The sequence below is a fragment of the Argopecten irradians genome, chromosome 2, assembly GCF_041381155.1.
Source record: "Argopecten irradians isolate NY chromosome 2, Ai_NY, whole genome shotgun sequence".
NCBI lineage: Eukaryota > Metazoa > Mollusca > Bivalvia > Pectinida > Pectinidae > Argopecten > Argopecten irradians.
The window spans coordinates 63650084-63670804 of record NC_091135.1 but is presented as its reverse complement, the minus strand read 5'-3'; the positions used below and the strand labels follow the sequence as shown (position 1 = coordinate 63670804).

The 20721-nt window shown below is 32.2% G+C and overlaps 1 protein-coding gene across 2 annotated transcripts in view; it reads left to right on the top strand.

Annotated features, from left to right (window-relative positions):
- LOC138316209 (uncharacterized) overlaps positions 1-20721 on the top strand; it is a 216571-nt gene that overhangs the window by 171318 nt on the left and 24532 nt on the right. For both annotated transcript variants that reach the window (XM_069257795.1, XM_069257796.1), the window contains one exon: positions 17113-18781. In XM_069257795.1, the coding sequence (XP_069113896.1) occupies positions 17224-18781 (1558 nt within the window). In that variant the 5' untranslated portion in view covers positions 17113-17223. The remainder of the gene's footprint in view (positions 1-17112; positions 18782-20721) is intronic.

The window sequence follows — 20721 nt, the reverse complement described above, 5'->3', positions numbered from 1 at the left end:
CTTACTATAAATAATACAGTGTGGGGCTCAGCCCTCACAACAAACTCTTACTATAAATAATACAGTATGGGGCTCAGCCCTCACAACTCTTACTATAAATGATACAGTATGGGGCTCAGCCCTCACAACTCTTACTATAAATAATACAGTATGGGGCTCAGCCCTCACAACTCTTACTATAAATAATACAGTATGGGGCTCAGCCCTCACAAACTCTTACTTAGCCCTAAAACGTATAACAGTATGTGGCTCAGCCCTCACAACTCTTACAATAAATAATACAGTGTGGGGCTCAGCCCTCACAACTCTTACAATAAATAATACAGTGTGGGGCTCAGCCCTCACAACTCTTACTATAAATAATACATTGTGGGGCTCAGCCCTCACAACTCTTACTATAAATAAAACATTGTGGGGCTCAGCCCTCACAACTCTTACAATAAATAATACATTGTGGGGCTCAGCCCTCACAACTCTTACTATAAATAAAACATTGTGGGGCTCAGCCCTCACAACGCATGGGGCTCAGCCCCTACTATAAATAATACAGTGTGGGGGCTCAGCCCTCACAACATCTTACTATAAATAATACATTGTGGGGCTCAGCCCTCACAACTCTTACAATAAATAATACATTGTGGGGCTCAGCCCTCACAACTCTTACAATAAATAATACATTGTGGGGCTCAGCCCTCACAACTCTTACAATAAATAATACAGTGTGGTGCTCAGCCCTCACAACTCTTACTATAAATAATATCAGTATGGGGCTCAGCCCTCACAACTCTTACTATAAAATAAAACAGTATTGTGGTGCTTCAGCACCTCACAACAATCTTACAATAAATAATACATTGTATGGGCTCAGCCCTCAACAACTCTTACAATAAAATAATTTACAGTATGGGGGCTCAGCCCTCACTACTCTTACAATATAAATAAAACATTGTGGGGCTCAGCCCTCACAACTCTTACAATAAATAATACAGTGTGGGGCTCAGCCCTCACAACTCTTACTATAAATAAAACATTGTGGGGCTCAGCCCTCACAACTCTTACTATAAATAAAACATTGTGGGGCTCAGCCCTCACAACTCTTACAATAAATAATACAGTTGTGGGGCTCAGCCCTCACAACTCTTACATTAAAATAACTACATAATGGGCTCAGCCCTCACAAATCACAACCTATAATATTACAGCCCTCACAACTCTTACTATAAATAAAACATGTAGGGGCTCAGCCCTCACAAACCTCTTATCACTTAATATTTTACCATGATCCCTCACATCATATACCTCTTATCAATAATATATAATTTACCATGATTGTGGGGATCAGCCCTTCACATTATCTCTTACTATAAATAAATCACATTGTCGGGGCTCAGCCTCTCACAACTCTTACTATAAATACATATGGGGCTCCATCACATACCATGGGTGCTCAACCCTCATAAACTGGATTACTCTTATATCAATAATACATTACTTGGGCCTCAGCCCTCACTTAACTCATTACTTATAAATTACCAAACATCACTTCAGATCAGCCCTAGACAAACACTGCATTACATATTAAACCCCCACTTTCCCTGGAATCATTCAATTATATGTACTACCTTTCTATCCACATAGATAATACCGTGGATTACTTATATACACCTAGATCATATCTGCATCACTTAAGATCAAACCTGGTTTTACTTATAGATCAAACCTGGATCTACTAATATCATACCTGAATTTACATTAATCATACCTGATCTCACCCCAAGCTCATACCTGAATTACATAGATCATACCTACATCTATTAAAAACTCATAGATTGTCATAAGATAATACCTGGATTATTTAGATCTTACCTGAATCACTTAGATATCATACATGATCACTTAATTATACCTGAATCACTTAGTATCATAAAACCTTATTACTCAATCATAACATTAACAATAGATCCATACCTGGGTACTCAATCATACCCTGGATTATCATATCCATACCTGGATAACTTAGATCATACCTGGATCATTAGATCTAAACCTAGATCATACCAATCCAATGGAACACAATAGATCATACCTGAAATACATAGATCATTACTGGGATCTATGTAAATCATAGACTGATCATCTATATAATACCAGGATCATATAGATCATACCTGGATTACCATAGATCATACCTGGATCACTCAGATCATACCTGGATCACATAGATTCATACCATGTATCACTCAGATCATACCTGATTACATAGATCATACCTGGATCATTGTAGATCATACCTTGATCACTACAAATCACACATGGTTTATTTAGATCATACCTGATTTACATAGATCACTAGATTACATAGATCATACCTGGATTACATAGATCATACCTTGATCACTCAGATCATACCTAGATTACATAGATCATACCTGGTATCATGTAGATCATACCTGGATCACATAGATCATACCTTGGATCACTCATAAGATTCATACCTGTGATTACATGTAGATCATACCTGGATTACTTCAGATCATACCTAGATTACATAGATCATACCTGGATCACTTAGATCATACCTGGATCACTCATATGATCATACCTAGATTACATAGATCATACCTAGATTACTCATAGATCACTGACCTAGATTATCATAATCATCACCTGATCACTTCAGATCATACCTGCGTTTTACATAGATCATACCTGGATCACTCAGATCATACCTAGTGGATCACATAGATCATACCTGGATACTCACTCAAATCATACCTATATTACATAGATCATACCTACCCTGGATTACATAAGATCATACCTAGATTACATATATCGATACCTGGATTACTCAGATCATCCTACCTGTGATCACTCAGAATCATACCTAGATTACATAGATCATACCTGGATTCACTCAGATCATACCTAGATTACATAGAGTCATACACTGAAGATCACTCATTGATCATACCTAGATTACATAGATCATAGAGGCTAGATCACATCAGATCATACCATATCATTACATAGATCATACCTGGATCACTCAGATCATACCCTGGTTACTCAGATCATACCTAGATTACATAGATCATACCTGGATTACTCAGATCATACCTAGATTACATAGATCATACCTGAATCACTCAGATCATACCTAGATTACATAGATCATACCTGAATCACTCAGATCATACCTAGATTACATAGATCATACCTGAATCACTCAGATCATACCTAGATTACATAGATCATACCTGGATCACTCAGATCATACCTAGATTACATAGATCATACCTGGATTACTCAGATCATACCTAGATTACATAGATCATACCTAGATTACATAGATCATACCTGTGATCACATAGATCATACCTAGATTACATAGATCATACCTGAGATCACTCAGATCATCATACCTAGATTACATAGATCATACCTGGAATCACTCAGATCATACCTAGATTACATAGATCATGACCTGGATCACCTGAATCATACTGCGGGCAGATTACATAGATCATACCTGAGCATATAGATCAAACCTGAATCACATCAGATCATACCTAGATTACATAGATCATACCTGGATTATCATAGATCAAACCTAGATTACCTAGATCATACCTAGATCACTCAGATAACCTAGATTACATAGATCATACCTGGACCTGGATCAGTTTACCTAGATTACTCATAGATCATACCTAGAATTACATAGATCATACCTAAGAATCACATAGATTCATACCTAGATTACATAGATCATACCTGGGCTCACTCAGATCATACCTAGATTTTACATAGATCATACCTGATCATCATGTCAGATCATACTCGTAGTCATATCATACTCAAGATTACATACCTGATCATCAGCCTCATACCTAGATACATAGATCATACCTGAATCACATAGATCATCGACCTAGATTACATAGATCATACCTGGATCACTCAGATCATACCCTAGATTACATAGAGATCATACCTACGAATTACACTCAGATCATACCTAGATTATACCCTAGATAACATAGATCATACCTGGAACACACTATCAGATCATTACCTAGATTACATAGATCATATCTAGATTATAACATAGATCATACCTGGATTACTCAAGATCATACCTAGATTACATAGATCATACCCTGGATCCACATCAGATCATACCTAGATTTACATTAGATCATACCTTAATCACCTCAGATCATACCTACGATTACATAGATCATACCTGGATCATACTGCATAGATCATACCTCAGATTACTCATAGATCATACCCTGGAATACATAGATTCATACCTAGATTACATAGATCAATACCTGGATTACATAGATCATACCTGGATCACTCAGATCATAACCTAGATTCACATAGATCATACCTGGGATTAAATCACATAAGATCATACACTTATGAATTACATAGATCATACCTGGATTACTCAAACCAGATCATAGATTTATACCTAGTATTACATATGAGCATACACCTGGATTACATAGATACATAACCTAGAATTACATAGATCATACCTAGATTCACATAGATCATACCTAGATAACATAGAATCATACCTGGATTACATAGATCATACCTATATATATCACATACCTAGATCATACCTAGATCAAAACTAGATTACATAGATCATACCTGGATTACATCAGATCATCATACACCTGGATTACATAGATCATACCTAATTACATAGATCATACCTGATACATAGATCCATACTACAGATTACATAGATCATACCTAGATTTAACATAGATCATACCTAGATTACATAGATCATACCTGAGATCATCACTCAGATCATACCTGGATTACATAGATCATACCTAGTGAATTACATAGATAGATATCCTGGATTACAGATCATACCTGGATCAACTCAGACTCATACCTAGATTTAACATTGATCATACCTGTGATTACATAGATCATACCTAGATTACATAGATCATACCTGGATTACATAGATCATACCTAGATTACATAGATCATACCTGTGATCACTCAGATCATACCTAGATTACATAGATCATACCTAGATTACATAGATCATACCTAGATTACATAGATCATACCTGTGATTACATAGATCATACCTAGATTACATAGATCATACCTAGATTACATAGATCATACCTAGATTACATAGATCATACCTAGATTACATAGATCATACCTAGATTACATAGATCATACCTAGATTACATAGATCATACCTGGATTACATAGATCATACCTGGATTATCATGGATCATACCTAGATCACTTAGATCATACCATACTAGATCATACCTGTCATCACTCAGATCATATCCTGTGAATCACTCAGATCATACCTGGATCACATAGATCATACCTGGGTCAAGTTACATAAAGATCTTACTGTATTACTCAGATCAATACTGTAATTACTAGATCATACCTAGATTAAATAGATCATACCTTAGATTACATAGAATCAGTACCTAAGTTTACATAGATCATGACCCTGTGATCACTCATATGTTCAAGAACCTGGATTAGCAACTAGATCATACATAGATTACATATGATATATCGACCTAGATTATTAATAGTAGATCATACCCTAGATTACATACAGATCATCACCTGGATTACATTCAATCATAACTTGTGATCTACTCAGATCTTATAATGCTAGATGACACTCAGATCATAGCCTTGGATTACATAGCAATCATACCTGTGATCCACTCAGATCTCAAAGTCTTCATTAACTACAGAAATCATAAAAAAGATCATACCTAACATTATACACTCAGATCAGTACTTCGATTACATACTGAAATAAGTGATCAATCAGACATTATATTTTACATTGGAGATCATACCTTAGTCTTCATACTACATTCGGGTTAAAGTCATTATATTATACATTGATACCTTCACCTTCATAACTTATCCGTATATTTATTAGAAACATACCAAGAATATAGCATTTGATGATCGGCATAGTCCTTACATATTATACTCTATTTTTTCGTTTCAAAAACATGAATTTACAATAGATCTTAGAGTCTTCATCAGCTACAGAAGTGGTTAAAATAACATTATATTTTAGTCATGTAGAGTCTTATAGTCTTCATCAGCTACAGAACTGGTTTTAAATTACATTATAATTTTTACAATTGTAGATCTTATAGTCTACATCACCTATCAGATATGGTTTTTAAATAACATTATATCTTTCATTGCGAATATCTATTATCAGTCTTCATTAGCTACAGAAATGGTTTAAATAACATTAACTGTTTACATTTGGAGTTCTATATATCTTCATTAGATACAGAAATGGTTAAATAACATTATATTATACCTGGGATATCTTATTAGTCTTCATTAGCTACAGAAATGGTTTAAATAACTTAATATATAGCATTGTAGATTCTGTATAGTCTTCATTACTACAGGATGATGTTAAATAATCATTATATTAAAATTATAGATCACATCCCACACTTATAGTCTTCATTTAGCTACAGAAATGGTTTAAATAACATTATATGTTACATTGTAGATCTTATAGTCTTCATTAGCTACAGAACTGGTTAAAATTAAATTATATTTTTACATTGTAGAGCGTAACATTTAGTCTTCATTAGCTACAGAAAAATGTTAAATAACATTTATATTATTGTAGATCTTATAGTCTTAATTAAGCTACAGAAATGGTTTATTGAACATTATATTCTAACATTGGAGTTCTTATAGTCTTCATTAGCTACAGAACATGGTTAAGATTTAAATGGATTTACATTGGACATCTTATAGTCTTCATTAGCATTTTAAATAACTTATATTTATATTGTATAGATCTTATAGTCTTCATTAGCTACAGAAATGGTTAAATCTAACATTATATATTACAATTACATTAGTAGATCTTATCATAGTCTTCATTAGCTACAGAAACTGGTTAAATAACATTATATGATTACATTTGTAGATCATAAAGTTAGTCATTAGCTACAGAATCTGGTTAAAAATAACATTATATTTACATTGAAGATCTTTATAGTCTTTCATTAGCTACAGAAATGAGTTAAATAACATAATATTTACAATATAGATCTTATAGTCTTCATTAGCTACAGAAAAAAATGTTAGAATAACATAGATATTATAACGCTTACATTATAGATCCTTAGCTTAGTCATTCATTATAGCTTATAGTCAGAAAACTGATTAATCAACATTTTATTGATTCATTGTAGATTCTTATAGTCCTTCATTAGCTACGCAGAATCTGGTTAAATAACATTATTTATTAAACATTTATAGATCTTGTGTCTCATCAGTACAGAAATGGTTTAAATAACATTATATTTACTATACAGAACTGGTTAAATAACATTAGTATTTTACATTGTAGATCTATAGTGCGCTTCATTAGCTATGACAACAGAACTGTGTTAAATAACATTTATATTTACATTTATAGATCTTATAGTCTTCATTACTACAGCTATATTTACATAGATCTTATAGTCTGCTACAGACTGGTTAAATAACATTAAATTCCATTGTAAATTGTAGTCATCTTAGCTAACAGAAATGGTTAAATAACATTCATTTGCATTGGTACAAAGTTATTCCTTCATTAGCTGAAATTAAAATAAACATTATATTCTAAAATTGGAATCTTATAGTCTTCATTTGCTACAGAACTGGTTATAATAACATTTATATTTAGACATTGTAGAGTCTTATTGTTTCATTATGCTTACAGAATCTGGTTAAATAACATTATATTCTAGATCATAGACTTCATTTGCTAGATCTTATAGTACTTCATATTAGACCTACAGAGATAATGGTTAGCTACAGAACTGGTTAAATAACATTAATATTTACATTGTAGATCCGTAAATTAGTCCTTCATTAGCTACAGAACTGGTTAAAATAACATTATATTTACATTATAGATCTTAATTAGTCTTACATTAAGCAACAGAACATGTTTAAAATAACATTATATTTACATTGTAGTAGCTACCGAAATGGGTTATAAAATAACATTATATTTACTTATTATAGTCTTCATTAGCTGTTAAAGATCATCATTAGCTACAGAACTGGTTTAATAACATTATAATTAATTAGTAGATTTATAGTCTTCTATAGTGCTCCAGAATATGGTTAAATAACATTATATTAACATTATAAGATCTTAACGTCTTCATTAGCTACAGACTGTTTAAATAACATTATAAATTTACATTGTATGATCTTATTAGTCTTCTTTAGCTACAGAAAATTGTTAAATAACATTATATATTACGTTGTAGTTCTTATAGTCTTCATTAGCTACAGAACTGGTTAAATAACATTAAATTTACATTATATTTACATTTAAATGAACATTATATTATACTTAATAGATCTTATAGTCTTCATTAGCACCAGAACTGTTTGAAGCTACATAAATAAACAATTTGAAATGAAATATAGTCTTCATTAGTTAAATAACTTTATATAACTTTACTAATAGTCCCATTTAGAAACATAACTTGTTAAATAACATGTATCTTTGTATAACTTCATAGTCATCATTTAGCTCTGGTTATAAATAACATTAGCGTAATCTATAGATCTTCATGAACTGGTTAAATAACATTTATATTTACATTCATTAGCTAGACCTCTTATAGTCTAAAATTCTTCAATTAGCTACAGAACTACAATTAATTTACATGTAGTTTAAATTCAACTACAGAACAGGTTAAATAACATAAATATTTACATTGGAGATCTTAGTAGTGCTTCAATAGCTACAGAGATTTAGAATATTACATTGAAATCTTAGTCTACTCATATTAAATAACTATACATTGAGATCTTAAATAAGTTTCATTAATACAAAATGTTTTATATATTTACACTCTTATTCATCATTAGCTACAGAGAAATCATTATATTGAATATTGGAGATCATATAGTCTTCATTAGCAACACTGAAATAACATAATATTTTACATAGTAGATCTTAAAGACCCTATATACTACATTATAACATTAGTTTACATTGAACTAGAGACTTCTCAAAGCTTAGTCTTCATTAGCTTATAGACTTCATCAGCTAGAACTGGTTAAAATAACATATATTAGTACATAAGATCTTAAATTAGTTTCAATACTACATTGTAAAGGTAGATCTTATAGTCTTTTAGCTACAGAACTGGTGCTTAATATTACAGAAAAGTCTTCATGGTTACAGAAAAGGTTAAATAACATTTTACATATTTACATAAGTTTACATTAGCTACAGAACTGGATCTTAATTTACATTATATATCATATAGTCTTCATTAGCTACAGAAGAAATAACATGTTTTATCAATCTTGAAGACATTCAGTATACAGAACTTACATAATATTTACAATGGTAGATCTTATATTAGTTCTTCATTATAGCTAAATTATCTTACAATAGAACGTGGTTAAATAACATTATATTTACATTGTAGATCTTAAATTAGTCTTCATTATCAGCTAAAATATCAGAATCTTATGGTTAAATAACATTATATTTACATTGTAGATTCTTATTAGTCTTCATATAGTACAGAAATGGTTAACATTAATTTACATTTATATTTATACATTAGCTACAGATCTTATAGTCTTCATTAGCTACAGAACTGGTTAAATGACATTATTAATAACATCTTCATATTTACATTATATTTACCATTGATCTTATAGTCTTCATTAGCTACAGAACCGGGTTTAAATAAACATTATATTTACATTATAGATCATTGATTAGTGTCATTCATTAGCTACAGAAATGGTTAATTAACATTATAACATTTATTTACATTATAGATCTTATAGTCTTTCATTAGCTGACAGAAATGGTTTAAATAACATTATATTTACATTATAGGATCTATAGTCCTTCTTTATCTTATGTGAGTCATTCATTAGCTACAGAAATGGTTTAAATAACATTATATTTACATTGTAGATCTTATAGTCTTCATTAGCTACAGAACTGGTTAAATAACATTATATTTACATTGTAGATCTTATAGTCTTCATTAGCTACAGAACTGGTTAAATAACATTATATTTACATTGTAGATCTTATAGTCTTCATTAGCTACAGAAATGGTTAAATAACATTTATATATTTACATTGTAGATCTGAAATTCTTCATTACTTACAGGAATTAGTTAAATAGAATGATATTTTAGTTTGTGGTTAATATAGACATTCATAAGATACAGAAAACTGTAAAATAACATTATATTTACATTGTAGATCTTATAGTCTTCATCAGCTACAGAACTGGTTAAATAACATTATATTTACATTGTAGATCTTATAGTCTTCATTAGCTACAGAAATGGTTAAATAACATTATATTTACATTATAGATCTTATTAGTCTTCATTAGCTACAGAACAGGTTAAAAATAACATTAAATAATTGGAGATCTTATGTTTCATTAGCTACAGAACTGGTTTTAAAATAACATTTATCTTTACAGTTGTAGATCTTATCGTCATTATTAGCTACAGAACTGGTTAAATAACATTATATTTACATTGTAGATCTTATAGTCTTCATTAGCTACAGAACTGGTTAAATAACATTATATTTACATTGTAGATCTTAAATTAGTCTTCATTAGCTACAGAACTGGTTAAATAACATTATATTTACATTGGAGATCTTATAGTCTTCATTAGCTACAGAACTGGTTAAATAACATTATATTTACATTGTAGATCTTATAGTCTTCATTAGCTACAGAACTGGTTAAATAACATTATATTTACATTGGAGATCTTATATTAGTCTTCATTAGCTACAGAACTGGTTAAATAACATTATATTTACATTGTAGATCTTATAGTCTTCATTAGCTACAGAACTGGTTAAATAACATTATATTTACATTGGAGATCTTAAATTAGTCTTCATTAGCTACAGAACTGGCGTTAAATAACATTATATTTTACATTGGAGATCTTATAGTCTTCATTAGCTACAGAAATGGTTAAATCGCTAAGCATTACATTTTAGACATTTAGAACATACATAGTCCTTCATTAGCAATTGTAATGGATAAAACCGCATTATATTAACATTATAGATACTTAAAATTAGTACATTCATTAGCTACGGAAATGGTTAAATAACATTATATTTACATTGTAAGATCTGATGAGTCTTCATTAGCTACAGAACTGGTTAAATAACATTATATTTACATTGTAGATCTTATAGTCTTCATTAGCTACAGAACTGGTTAAATAACATTATATTTACATTGTAGATCTTATAGTCTTCATTAGCTACAGAACTGGTTAAATAACATTATATTTACATTGTAGATCTTATAGTCTTCATTAGCTACAGAACTGGTTAAATAACATTATATTTACATTGTAGATCTTATAGTCTTCATTAGCTACAGAACTGGTTAAATAACATTATATTTACATTGTAGATCTTATAGTCTTCATTAGCTACAGAACTGGTTAAATAACATTATATTTACATTGTAGATCTTATAGTCTTCATTAGCTACAGAACTGGTTAAATAACATTATATTTACATTGTAGATCTTAAATTAGTTCTTCATTAGCTACAGAACTGGTTAAATAACTTTATATTTACATTGTACATTAGTGTTCAGATCTGGTAAATAACATTATAGATCTTATATTAGTCTTCATTAGCTACAGAACTGGTTAAATAACATTATATTTACATTGTAGATCTTATAGTCTTCATTAGCTACAGAACTGGTTAACATTACATTTACATTGTAGTATTTAGTTCTACATTAGCTACAAAATGGTTTATATAACATTTATATTTACATTGTAGATCTTTATTAGTCTATCATTAGCTACAGAAATGGTTTAAATAACATTATTACATTTACATTTGGTTATCTTACATAGAATTAGCTTCACTAGAACTGGTTAAATAGTCTTATATTAGTCATTAGCTACAGAAAATAGGTTAAATAACATTATATTTACATTATAGAATCTTATAGTCTTCATTAGGCTACCGAAATGGTTAAATAACATTATATTTACATTATAGATCTTATAGTCTTCATTAGCTACAGAACTGGTTAAATAACATTATATTTACATTGTAGATCTTAAAGTCTTCATTTAGCTACAGAATATGGTTAAATAACATTATATTATTTTTACATTGGAGATACTGGTTGAAATAACAATAGTCTTCATTAGTTATAGTCTGAAATGGTGTTAGAGATAAATAACATTATATTTACTGATTGGAGGATCTTATAGTCTTCATTAGCTACAGAACTGGTTAAATAACATTATATTTACATTGTAGATCTTATAGTCTTCATTAGCTACAGAAATGGTTAAATAACATTATATTTACATTGTAGATCTTATAGTCTTCATTAGCTACAGAACTGGTTAAATAACATTATATTTACATTGGAGATCTTAAATTAGTCTTCATTAGCTACAGAACTGGTTAAATAACATTATATTTACATTGTAGATCTTAAATTAGTCTTCATTAGCTACAGAACTGGTTAAATAACATTATATTTACATTGTAGATCTTATAGTCTTCATTAGCTACAGAACTGGTTAAATAACATTATATTTACATTGCCGATAGTCTCATTAGCTAAAGATTAGTTACATAATTATATTTACTTGGAGATCTAAATTAGGTCCTTCAATAGCTACAGAACTGGTTAAATAACAATATATTTACATTGGAGATCTTATAGGTCTTCATTAGTCTAGCAGAAATGATTAAATAAAATTATATATACATTGTACGAGCTTATATCTACATTAGTCTACAGAACTGGTCAATAACAATAGATAGACATTTGGAGATCTAAATTAGATCTTCATTAGGCTACAGTAACTGGTTAAATAACATTATAATCACATTGTGATCTATATAACTTCATTAGATACATAACTGGTTATATAACATATAATTACATTGTAGATCTTACCTTACAAAATAAAAATCACTGATTTTAAGAATGTAGGTTTCTTTTAAAAAAAATTACAAAAAATAAATATCAATTGCTTTTTCCATATAAGTAATCAGAAGGTCTCATCAGTATGACATGTGTATGATGATTACAATGCTCTTTATAATCAATGACACTTGTTGTCGACACAATGAAGCTGCCTTAAGACCAGTTCTCCAGCCGTCAAAAAAAAAACGAGCATTCAAACAGACAAAGCACCAATTACACAGACAGGATCATTAATATAATTGATTTTAAATCGTTGTTTATGCCCTGTCATGTTCGCCAAGAAATTTTATGAGGCTATTAGGATATAAACAAAAACATAATTCTCTCAACAAATAATGTATAATACAGTCAGACATTATCAATATTACTTATTGATTGAAACAAAATGCCATATAGTCACATAATGGAGACTTACTTGTTGCACATGGGAAGGAAATGTCTTGTTACCATGACGTACGCACAAACATTAGATTGTGACATCTGCTTATCGGTCAAGATATCATCCTTTGAGCTACTGTCCAACTTACATCTAAGATTTGATTTTTTAAAACAATCTTTTTTTGACTTGAAATATGTTTAAGGGTGGTTCATTTTGTATCAACATTCTTAAAAGAAATCTTTTTAAAAATTCCCAAGAAGCAGACATGTCCCATATCATTTATTTGATTTGTTGAAAACACATTTTTTATTTCGAGAAAGAGTCTGACATGTAGGTACAGATATATACATTGCACAGGGGTTTTTACATGAAAAACCATTATAATGTAGGCAAAAAAGTGAACTTATACTGGATCCTACCCTTTCTAGGACAACAATCCCTTGTATTGATCAACTGTGCCTACTTCCACGAGCAAGCTTAATTTCAGTTGGGGGAAAATTATCAACAAAATGTGTAGGATGCTGAGGTTGATAAAAAAAGCTTTCAGCACCAAACTTTGGATGAATTCCATTCTTAACATGGTTTGAAGGGACGGGCGGAGTTTACGTTACGTAGACTATCTATCTACTGAAGACATCTACTGAAAACGAAAGTAAGTTAGGAAGGAGAAGGGAAAAGAAAGAAAAAAAAAATGGAGAAAGAGAAATGGAAAGGGAGAACAGGAAAAAAAAATTGTTCTTCAATTTAATCCCAACGATATTACAAAAATCTCCCGTCACAATACCGAACGTCAATTAAATGGCGCATAGAGCTGAAAGAGAGGACTACATTACATGGAGTTAGAAAAATGTATGTCAAACTAACAAAGATGCTAGACGAGTTCGGTGCGTAAATGCCTTTTAAAGGACATGGTGTTTTATGCCATCATATTGAAAACGCACACTGTCTGTCGTCTATGGGTAATGTAAGGTTACCTGAAAAAACAAGGCTTTCATTTAATTTTGCTTTAACTTTAACAGTCACTTTTCTATCACCCCCCCGTGAAAAATTTGATACCAACAGACATACTGATGGGGGAAAAAAATTTTTTTTGTAAAACATTTTTTTTTTATCTTTCATCATTTTGCATTTTGGATAGAAGATGGTTGGGAACAATTAAAATAAAGAATTTCCACATTTATGGAAATTGGTATTCTTTTCCCTGAGGAGAAAGTGATTATTAGAATCTATTTCATACTCATGAGGTTGATGATTATACCAATTGAAAAATTTTAAGTCGCGCTTCACATGCTAATTTTGCCAACATTTCTTAGTGCTCATGCCCAGATTCTTGTGACACATTATGTTCCCTCAAACACGGTAGTTGTTGCACCGTGTCTGCCTGAAGAAAAAAGTGCTCAGAGACAAGTTTTTTATCAAAATAATTGAACATTTCTTCTGTGTCTTTTTAATGTGACGCTTACCAGACTGTACTATAGACACTATTTTTTGCTGGTGTCGCTGGAAAGCGAACTGCTCTCTCAGCGGGTCTGTGTCAGCAGAAGGCACTCATTAAGAACCATGGATAAAACTAGCAACAAGTCAAAGCTTTAAAAACAATAACATTGATTTAACGTTTTAAATTAATTAGTCCTGCATACATTGAAAAACTGTCTAGACCCGTTTGTTAAATGGATAAAAACACACGACAGACGGAGCACATGGATGTTTACGCTGTGATATAGTCTGTCTGAAGTACACTAATCAGCCTACACTTAATCTTCATTTACCAAGGTGTGTTTATTTTTTCAATAATCATAGAATCTCTATGCGATTTTTGATTGTGACCTTGGAATTTTTTATTGCACAATGATGGGGTTCAAAGACATTCTTATTATTAAATATATTTCAAGCTGGGCCCTAGTTATCAGGGCCTTCTTGTATCATGTTGGAGTCCTATGGTATTATTCCTGTCTGTAGAGATTTCCTCAAAAATCAACACCAGAGTTAGTCTATTCTTTTTAAAATTGCATATATAATAAAAGCTGATTGTATGTATAGATATCTGTAGAAATCTAAGATGGCCATCATAAACCCTTAAAGGGTCAAAATTTGATTTCATTGAAAATTGATTCTTTGTTAATGAAATATTATTGACATATATTATCAATGGCTTTAGCATTCACTACTTAAAATGTTCAGACAGAGTAGTTGTTAGTTCACCTGGGCAAGTTAGTTTTTTGTGTCGCCTGCAACGCAAGGGCAATTACACTTAGGTATCACAATGTCGGTGTTGTCGGCGACCGTGAAACGGTTCCGTGCGATTAGTATTTATTGTCTGATCTCAACCAAATTTGGTACATTGCTTTATATCAATGAGATCTCAGAGGAGTTCGATAATGGTAAAAATCCGTCAATATTTGCAAGAGTCACTGGACTTTAAAATCGTGAAAAGAGATAAAATCCATGGTTTCCACTCTATAACTTAAATATTTATCCTCCAATTTCAACCAAATTTTATAAATTGTTTTGTTTCAATGAGATCTTGAATGAATTAAATAATGGTCAAAATCTGTCAATATTTGCAAGAGTTACATGACTTTAAAATCGTCAAAACAGATAAATACATGGTTTCCACTCGATAACTTTAGTATTTATTATCCGATTTCAACCAAATTTGGTATATTGCTTTATATCAATGAGATCTGAGATGTGTTAAATACTGGTCAAAATCCGTTAATATTTGCAAGAGTTACGTGACTTTTAATCGTCAAAACATGGTTTTCGCTCGATAACTTGAGCATTTATTGTCCGATTTCAACCAAATTTGGTATATTGCTTTATATCAATGAAGTTGTAGATGGGTTTGATACTGGTGAAAATCCATCAATATTTACAAGAGTTACGGGACTTAATAACTACACCTAATTATTAACAATATTTTCAACTGTAAATAGATATTTTTTGTGATGCTGTGCAGGCGACACATCCACTTCTGTGGAATTCTTGTGTCTTGGATCAACTTTTTACTCAACTTTAAACAACTTTTTTTTCCAAACCTAGGAAGCCAAGACACTTGATATTTGGCTGATAGTATGTTGTAATAAAGTGCTAACAAGTTTGTTTAAATGAATGCCCTTTACCTTCATTCAAGACCAGAGGGGTTAAATTGGCTTTAATATTAAAACCACTTCTTATCAATACCTAAGAGGCCAACAGTCCTGTTATTGGGTCTATGATATGCTTGGATAAAGGGCTACCAATTAAGTTTGTGTTACTGAATGACCTATACCTTCATTGAATGGCACAGAGGTCTAACAAGCTAATCTAAAAAGGACATCTTGTCAATGACTTTGAAGGCTGAGCGACCTTGTACAGTCTATAGTATGTTGCAATGAAGTTCAATCAAGTTTGTTTATCAATTGAGATTGACCAACATTTAAAGTGGCCTGGGTTAAACATACATTATTTAATTGACAGTCTTAGGTCTTTTGAATGCATCAGGATTATCTTTTCAAGGTGTCCTCTCCTTCTATTAGAGTGTTTATGTTCCCCTTAAACTCTTCTGAAATTCAAATTATGAAATGACAGAGATTAATGTAGACTTGTAGATATATTATGGCAAGTGTTAGTGGCTCTAATTATGCATTAAAATGTAACTTTCTTTGTTTCAGTTTCTGTCCATGCCATTGTGAGCCTTGACCTTCACCTTTGGAACCCTTCATCACCTTAACCTTTGACTTTAAGGAGTAGAACATCTGATACAACTTAAGAAACTTACAAAGATGAGTTCTCAAGAAAGGAACATGAACCTGACATTTATTGACAGAAAAGAAAGAAAAATCCAAAGTCCCCTGAGGGAAGTAGTGAGTCCCACGGGTCAGCTGTATTTCCCTTTAGGGTCATCAGATCAGAGTTCAACAGGTCAAAGGTCTCCTGAATCTGTGGATCACAGTCTCAGTCAAAGAATAAGTAACAGTCAAGAGGATGCAAGTAATAACAATGGATTAAGTCTTAGTGACAGCGCTTATTTTGGCAGTGCCTTCCCAGCACGACTAACCTCCGAGCAAGAAGCAGAATTATTACGCGAATTGGAGCAGAACACAGTAAGAGAGTCTTCAGGACAGTTACAGTTTGACATGCGATATATGGACAGGAAAGAGGCAAATATGCACAACTTTTCACAGCATGGGAGAAAAAACTCACAAGAAACACTGGCAGGTTCACAGCTAGACAAAACCTTGGTGGGAGATAGTGAAGGTGGGAGGACATTTTCAAATTCGATTTCCATGCAGATAAATAGTCCAATGAATTCTCCTTATATAAGTGTGCTGTCAAACCCATTGAGTTTTAAAGATGAAGGCGAGGAAGAGAAATGTGATACTCGTGACCGAGCGTATGAAATCCGTAGTACAACTTCTGTTATGTTATTCCAGGAGAGAAATCTGTTCGCAGATGAGAAGGAAGCAGCCGAAGCAGCGGAAACCAGTAGTGAGGATTTAGGGGAGGACTCAGTCCAGCTGGACTGCTCCGACAGTTGGAGATCCGAGTCCATGGCAGCCAAACTATGGAGACTGACTGATTCGCATTCATCCTCCACAGGAGAAGACCTGCCAGATGTGGAAGTTTTCCCTGCAGTGGCATCAATGGATGACATCAATGAGAGCAGAGAATCTGAACAACAGGAGTCAATGTTGATTCAGGAAAGCTTCAGTCCTTCATTCAGTGAGATTACACATTCTCAAATAGCTATATCTAACTCCATGTCCTGCATGGACACAAATCAGTTGGAAAAACATAAATCAGCAACTACAGAACCGTTAATACCACCGGCAAAGAAGATCGAGGTCGAGAGGAAGTTTGTCATTACAAACAAATGTGTGGACAAGTTAAATGAGCTAGGAGCTCTGTTAAATGTGGAGAAAACTTTTACAGATTGTTATTACGATGATCCCAAATATTCTTTGACCCTGAAAAACTGTTGGCTTAGAAAGAGAAACAAGAACTGGGAACTTAAGGTAACCAAGGATATGTCATGTGAATTATCAATTCATAATGAGGAACTGACAGAGGAAAGGGACATTGTCAAGTATCTCATACAACATTATGATATGCAGGAATTGTCTGAGGAAATCAGTGCATCAGAACTGGTGAAAAGGATCGGCCTGGAAGAGTTTGCAACCTTTACAACTTGCCGTCAGAGTTATAGTCTTCCTGAGTGCATTATCGATCTGGATATCACTGACTTTGGTTTCCAGGTGGGAGAAATAGAGGTGATGGTTACCCACGAGAGTAGAATTCCTTCAGCATTAAATATCATTGACGACATGGCAAAGAAGTTAGGTAAGTTAATAGATATACTTTGTAGTAAGGAGCCTTAGTTATCCTTTCTCAGTTTGTCTATATTGGAGCCTTAGTTATCCTTTCTTAGTTTGTCTATATTGGAGCCTTAGTTATCCTTTCTCAGTTTGTCTATATTGGAGCCTTAGTTATCCTTTCTCAGTTTGTCTATATTGGAGCCTTAGTTATCCTTTCTCAGTTTGTCTATATTGGAGCCTTAGTTATCCTTTCTCAGTTTGTCTATATTGGAGCCTTAGTTATCCTTTCTCAGTTTGTCTATATTGGAGCCTTAGTTATCCTTTCTCAGTTTGTCTATATCTCAGTTTGTCTATATTGGAGCCTTAGTTATCCTTTCTCAGTTTGTCTATATTGGAGCCTTAGTTATCCTTTCTCAGTTTGTCTATATTGGAGCCTTAGTTATCCTTTCTCAGTTTGTCTATATTGGAGCCTTAGTTATCCTTTCTCAGTTTGTCTATATTGGAGCCTTAGTTATCCTTTCTCAGTTTGTCTATATTGGAGCCTTAGTTATCCTTTCTCAGTTTGTCTATATTGGAGCCTTAGTTATCCTTTCTCACAGTTTGTCTATATTGGAGCCTTAGTTATCCTTTCTCAGTTTGTCTATATTGGAGCCTTAGTTATCCTTTCTCAGTTTGTCTATATTGGAGCCTTAGTTATCCTTTCTCAGTTTGTCTATATTGGAGCCTTAGTTATCCTTTCTCAGTTTGTCTATATTGGAGCCTTAGTTATCCTTTCTCAGTTTGTCTATATTGGAGCCTTAGTTATCCTTTCTCAGTTTGTCTATATTGGAGCCTTAGTTATCCTTTCTCAGTTTGTCTATATTGGAGCCTTAGTTATCCTTTCTCAGTTTGTCTATATTGGAGCCTTAGTTATCCTTTCTCAGTTTGTCTATATTGGAGCCTTAGTTATCCTTTCTCAGTTTGTCTATATTGGGAGCCTTAGTTATCCTTTCTCAGTTTGTCTATATTGGAGCCTTAGTTATCCTTTCAGTTTGTCTATATTGGAGCCTTAGTTATCCTTTCTCAGTTTGTCTATATTGGAGCCTTAGTTATCCTTTCTCAGTTTGTCTATATTGGAGCCTTAGTTATCCTTTCTCAGTTTGTCTATATTGGAGCCTTAGTTATCCTTTCTCAGTTTGTCTATATTGGAGCCTTAGTTATCCTTTCTCAGTTTGTCTATATTGGAGCCTTAGTTATCCTTTCTCAGTTTGTCTATATTGGAGCCTTAGTTATCCTTTCTCAGTTTGTCTATATTGGAGCCTTAGTTATCCTTTCTCAGTTTGTCTATATTGGAGCCTTAGTTATCCTTTCTCAGTTTGTCTATATTGGAGCCTTAGTTATCCTTTCTCAGTTTGTCTATATTGGAGCCTTAGTTATCCTTTCTCAGTTTGTCTATATTGGAGCCTTAGTTATCCTTTCTCAGTTTGTCTATATTGGAGCCTTAGTTATCCTTTCTCAGTTTGTCTATATTGGAGCCTTAGTTATCCTTTCTCAGTTTGTCTATATTGGAGCCTTAGTTATCCTTTCTCAGTTTGTCTATATTGGTATCTGACAGCTGTGTTAGTGTAAAGTAAAAGTTAAAAACAAATCTCTTAGTTTGAAAGACAATACTTATAATAAAGGCAGCCATCATGACAAATTCTTTTCTAACTGTTTACTTAGGTCCCTAAAACAATCGAGGTTGACCAAATACCTACATTCAATTATACTTAATTTTGATGCAGATCTTCTTTGCCACAAGTGCTTGTTTATGACTGCTAGTTAGGTCTGAAGGTCAAAGGTTATTTGTTACTAAGATCTCTTGGTACATCTTAATTTAAAGTTCATACAAGTGCTGGGATAGGTTGTTTTCCAGATCCAAAGGTCAAAGGTCAAGGTAAACTATGGAATTTTAAAAGCTCTTTTTGTGCAATAAATCCAGTTGTT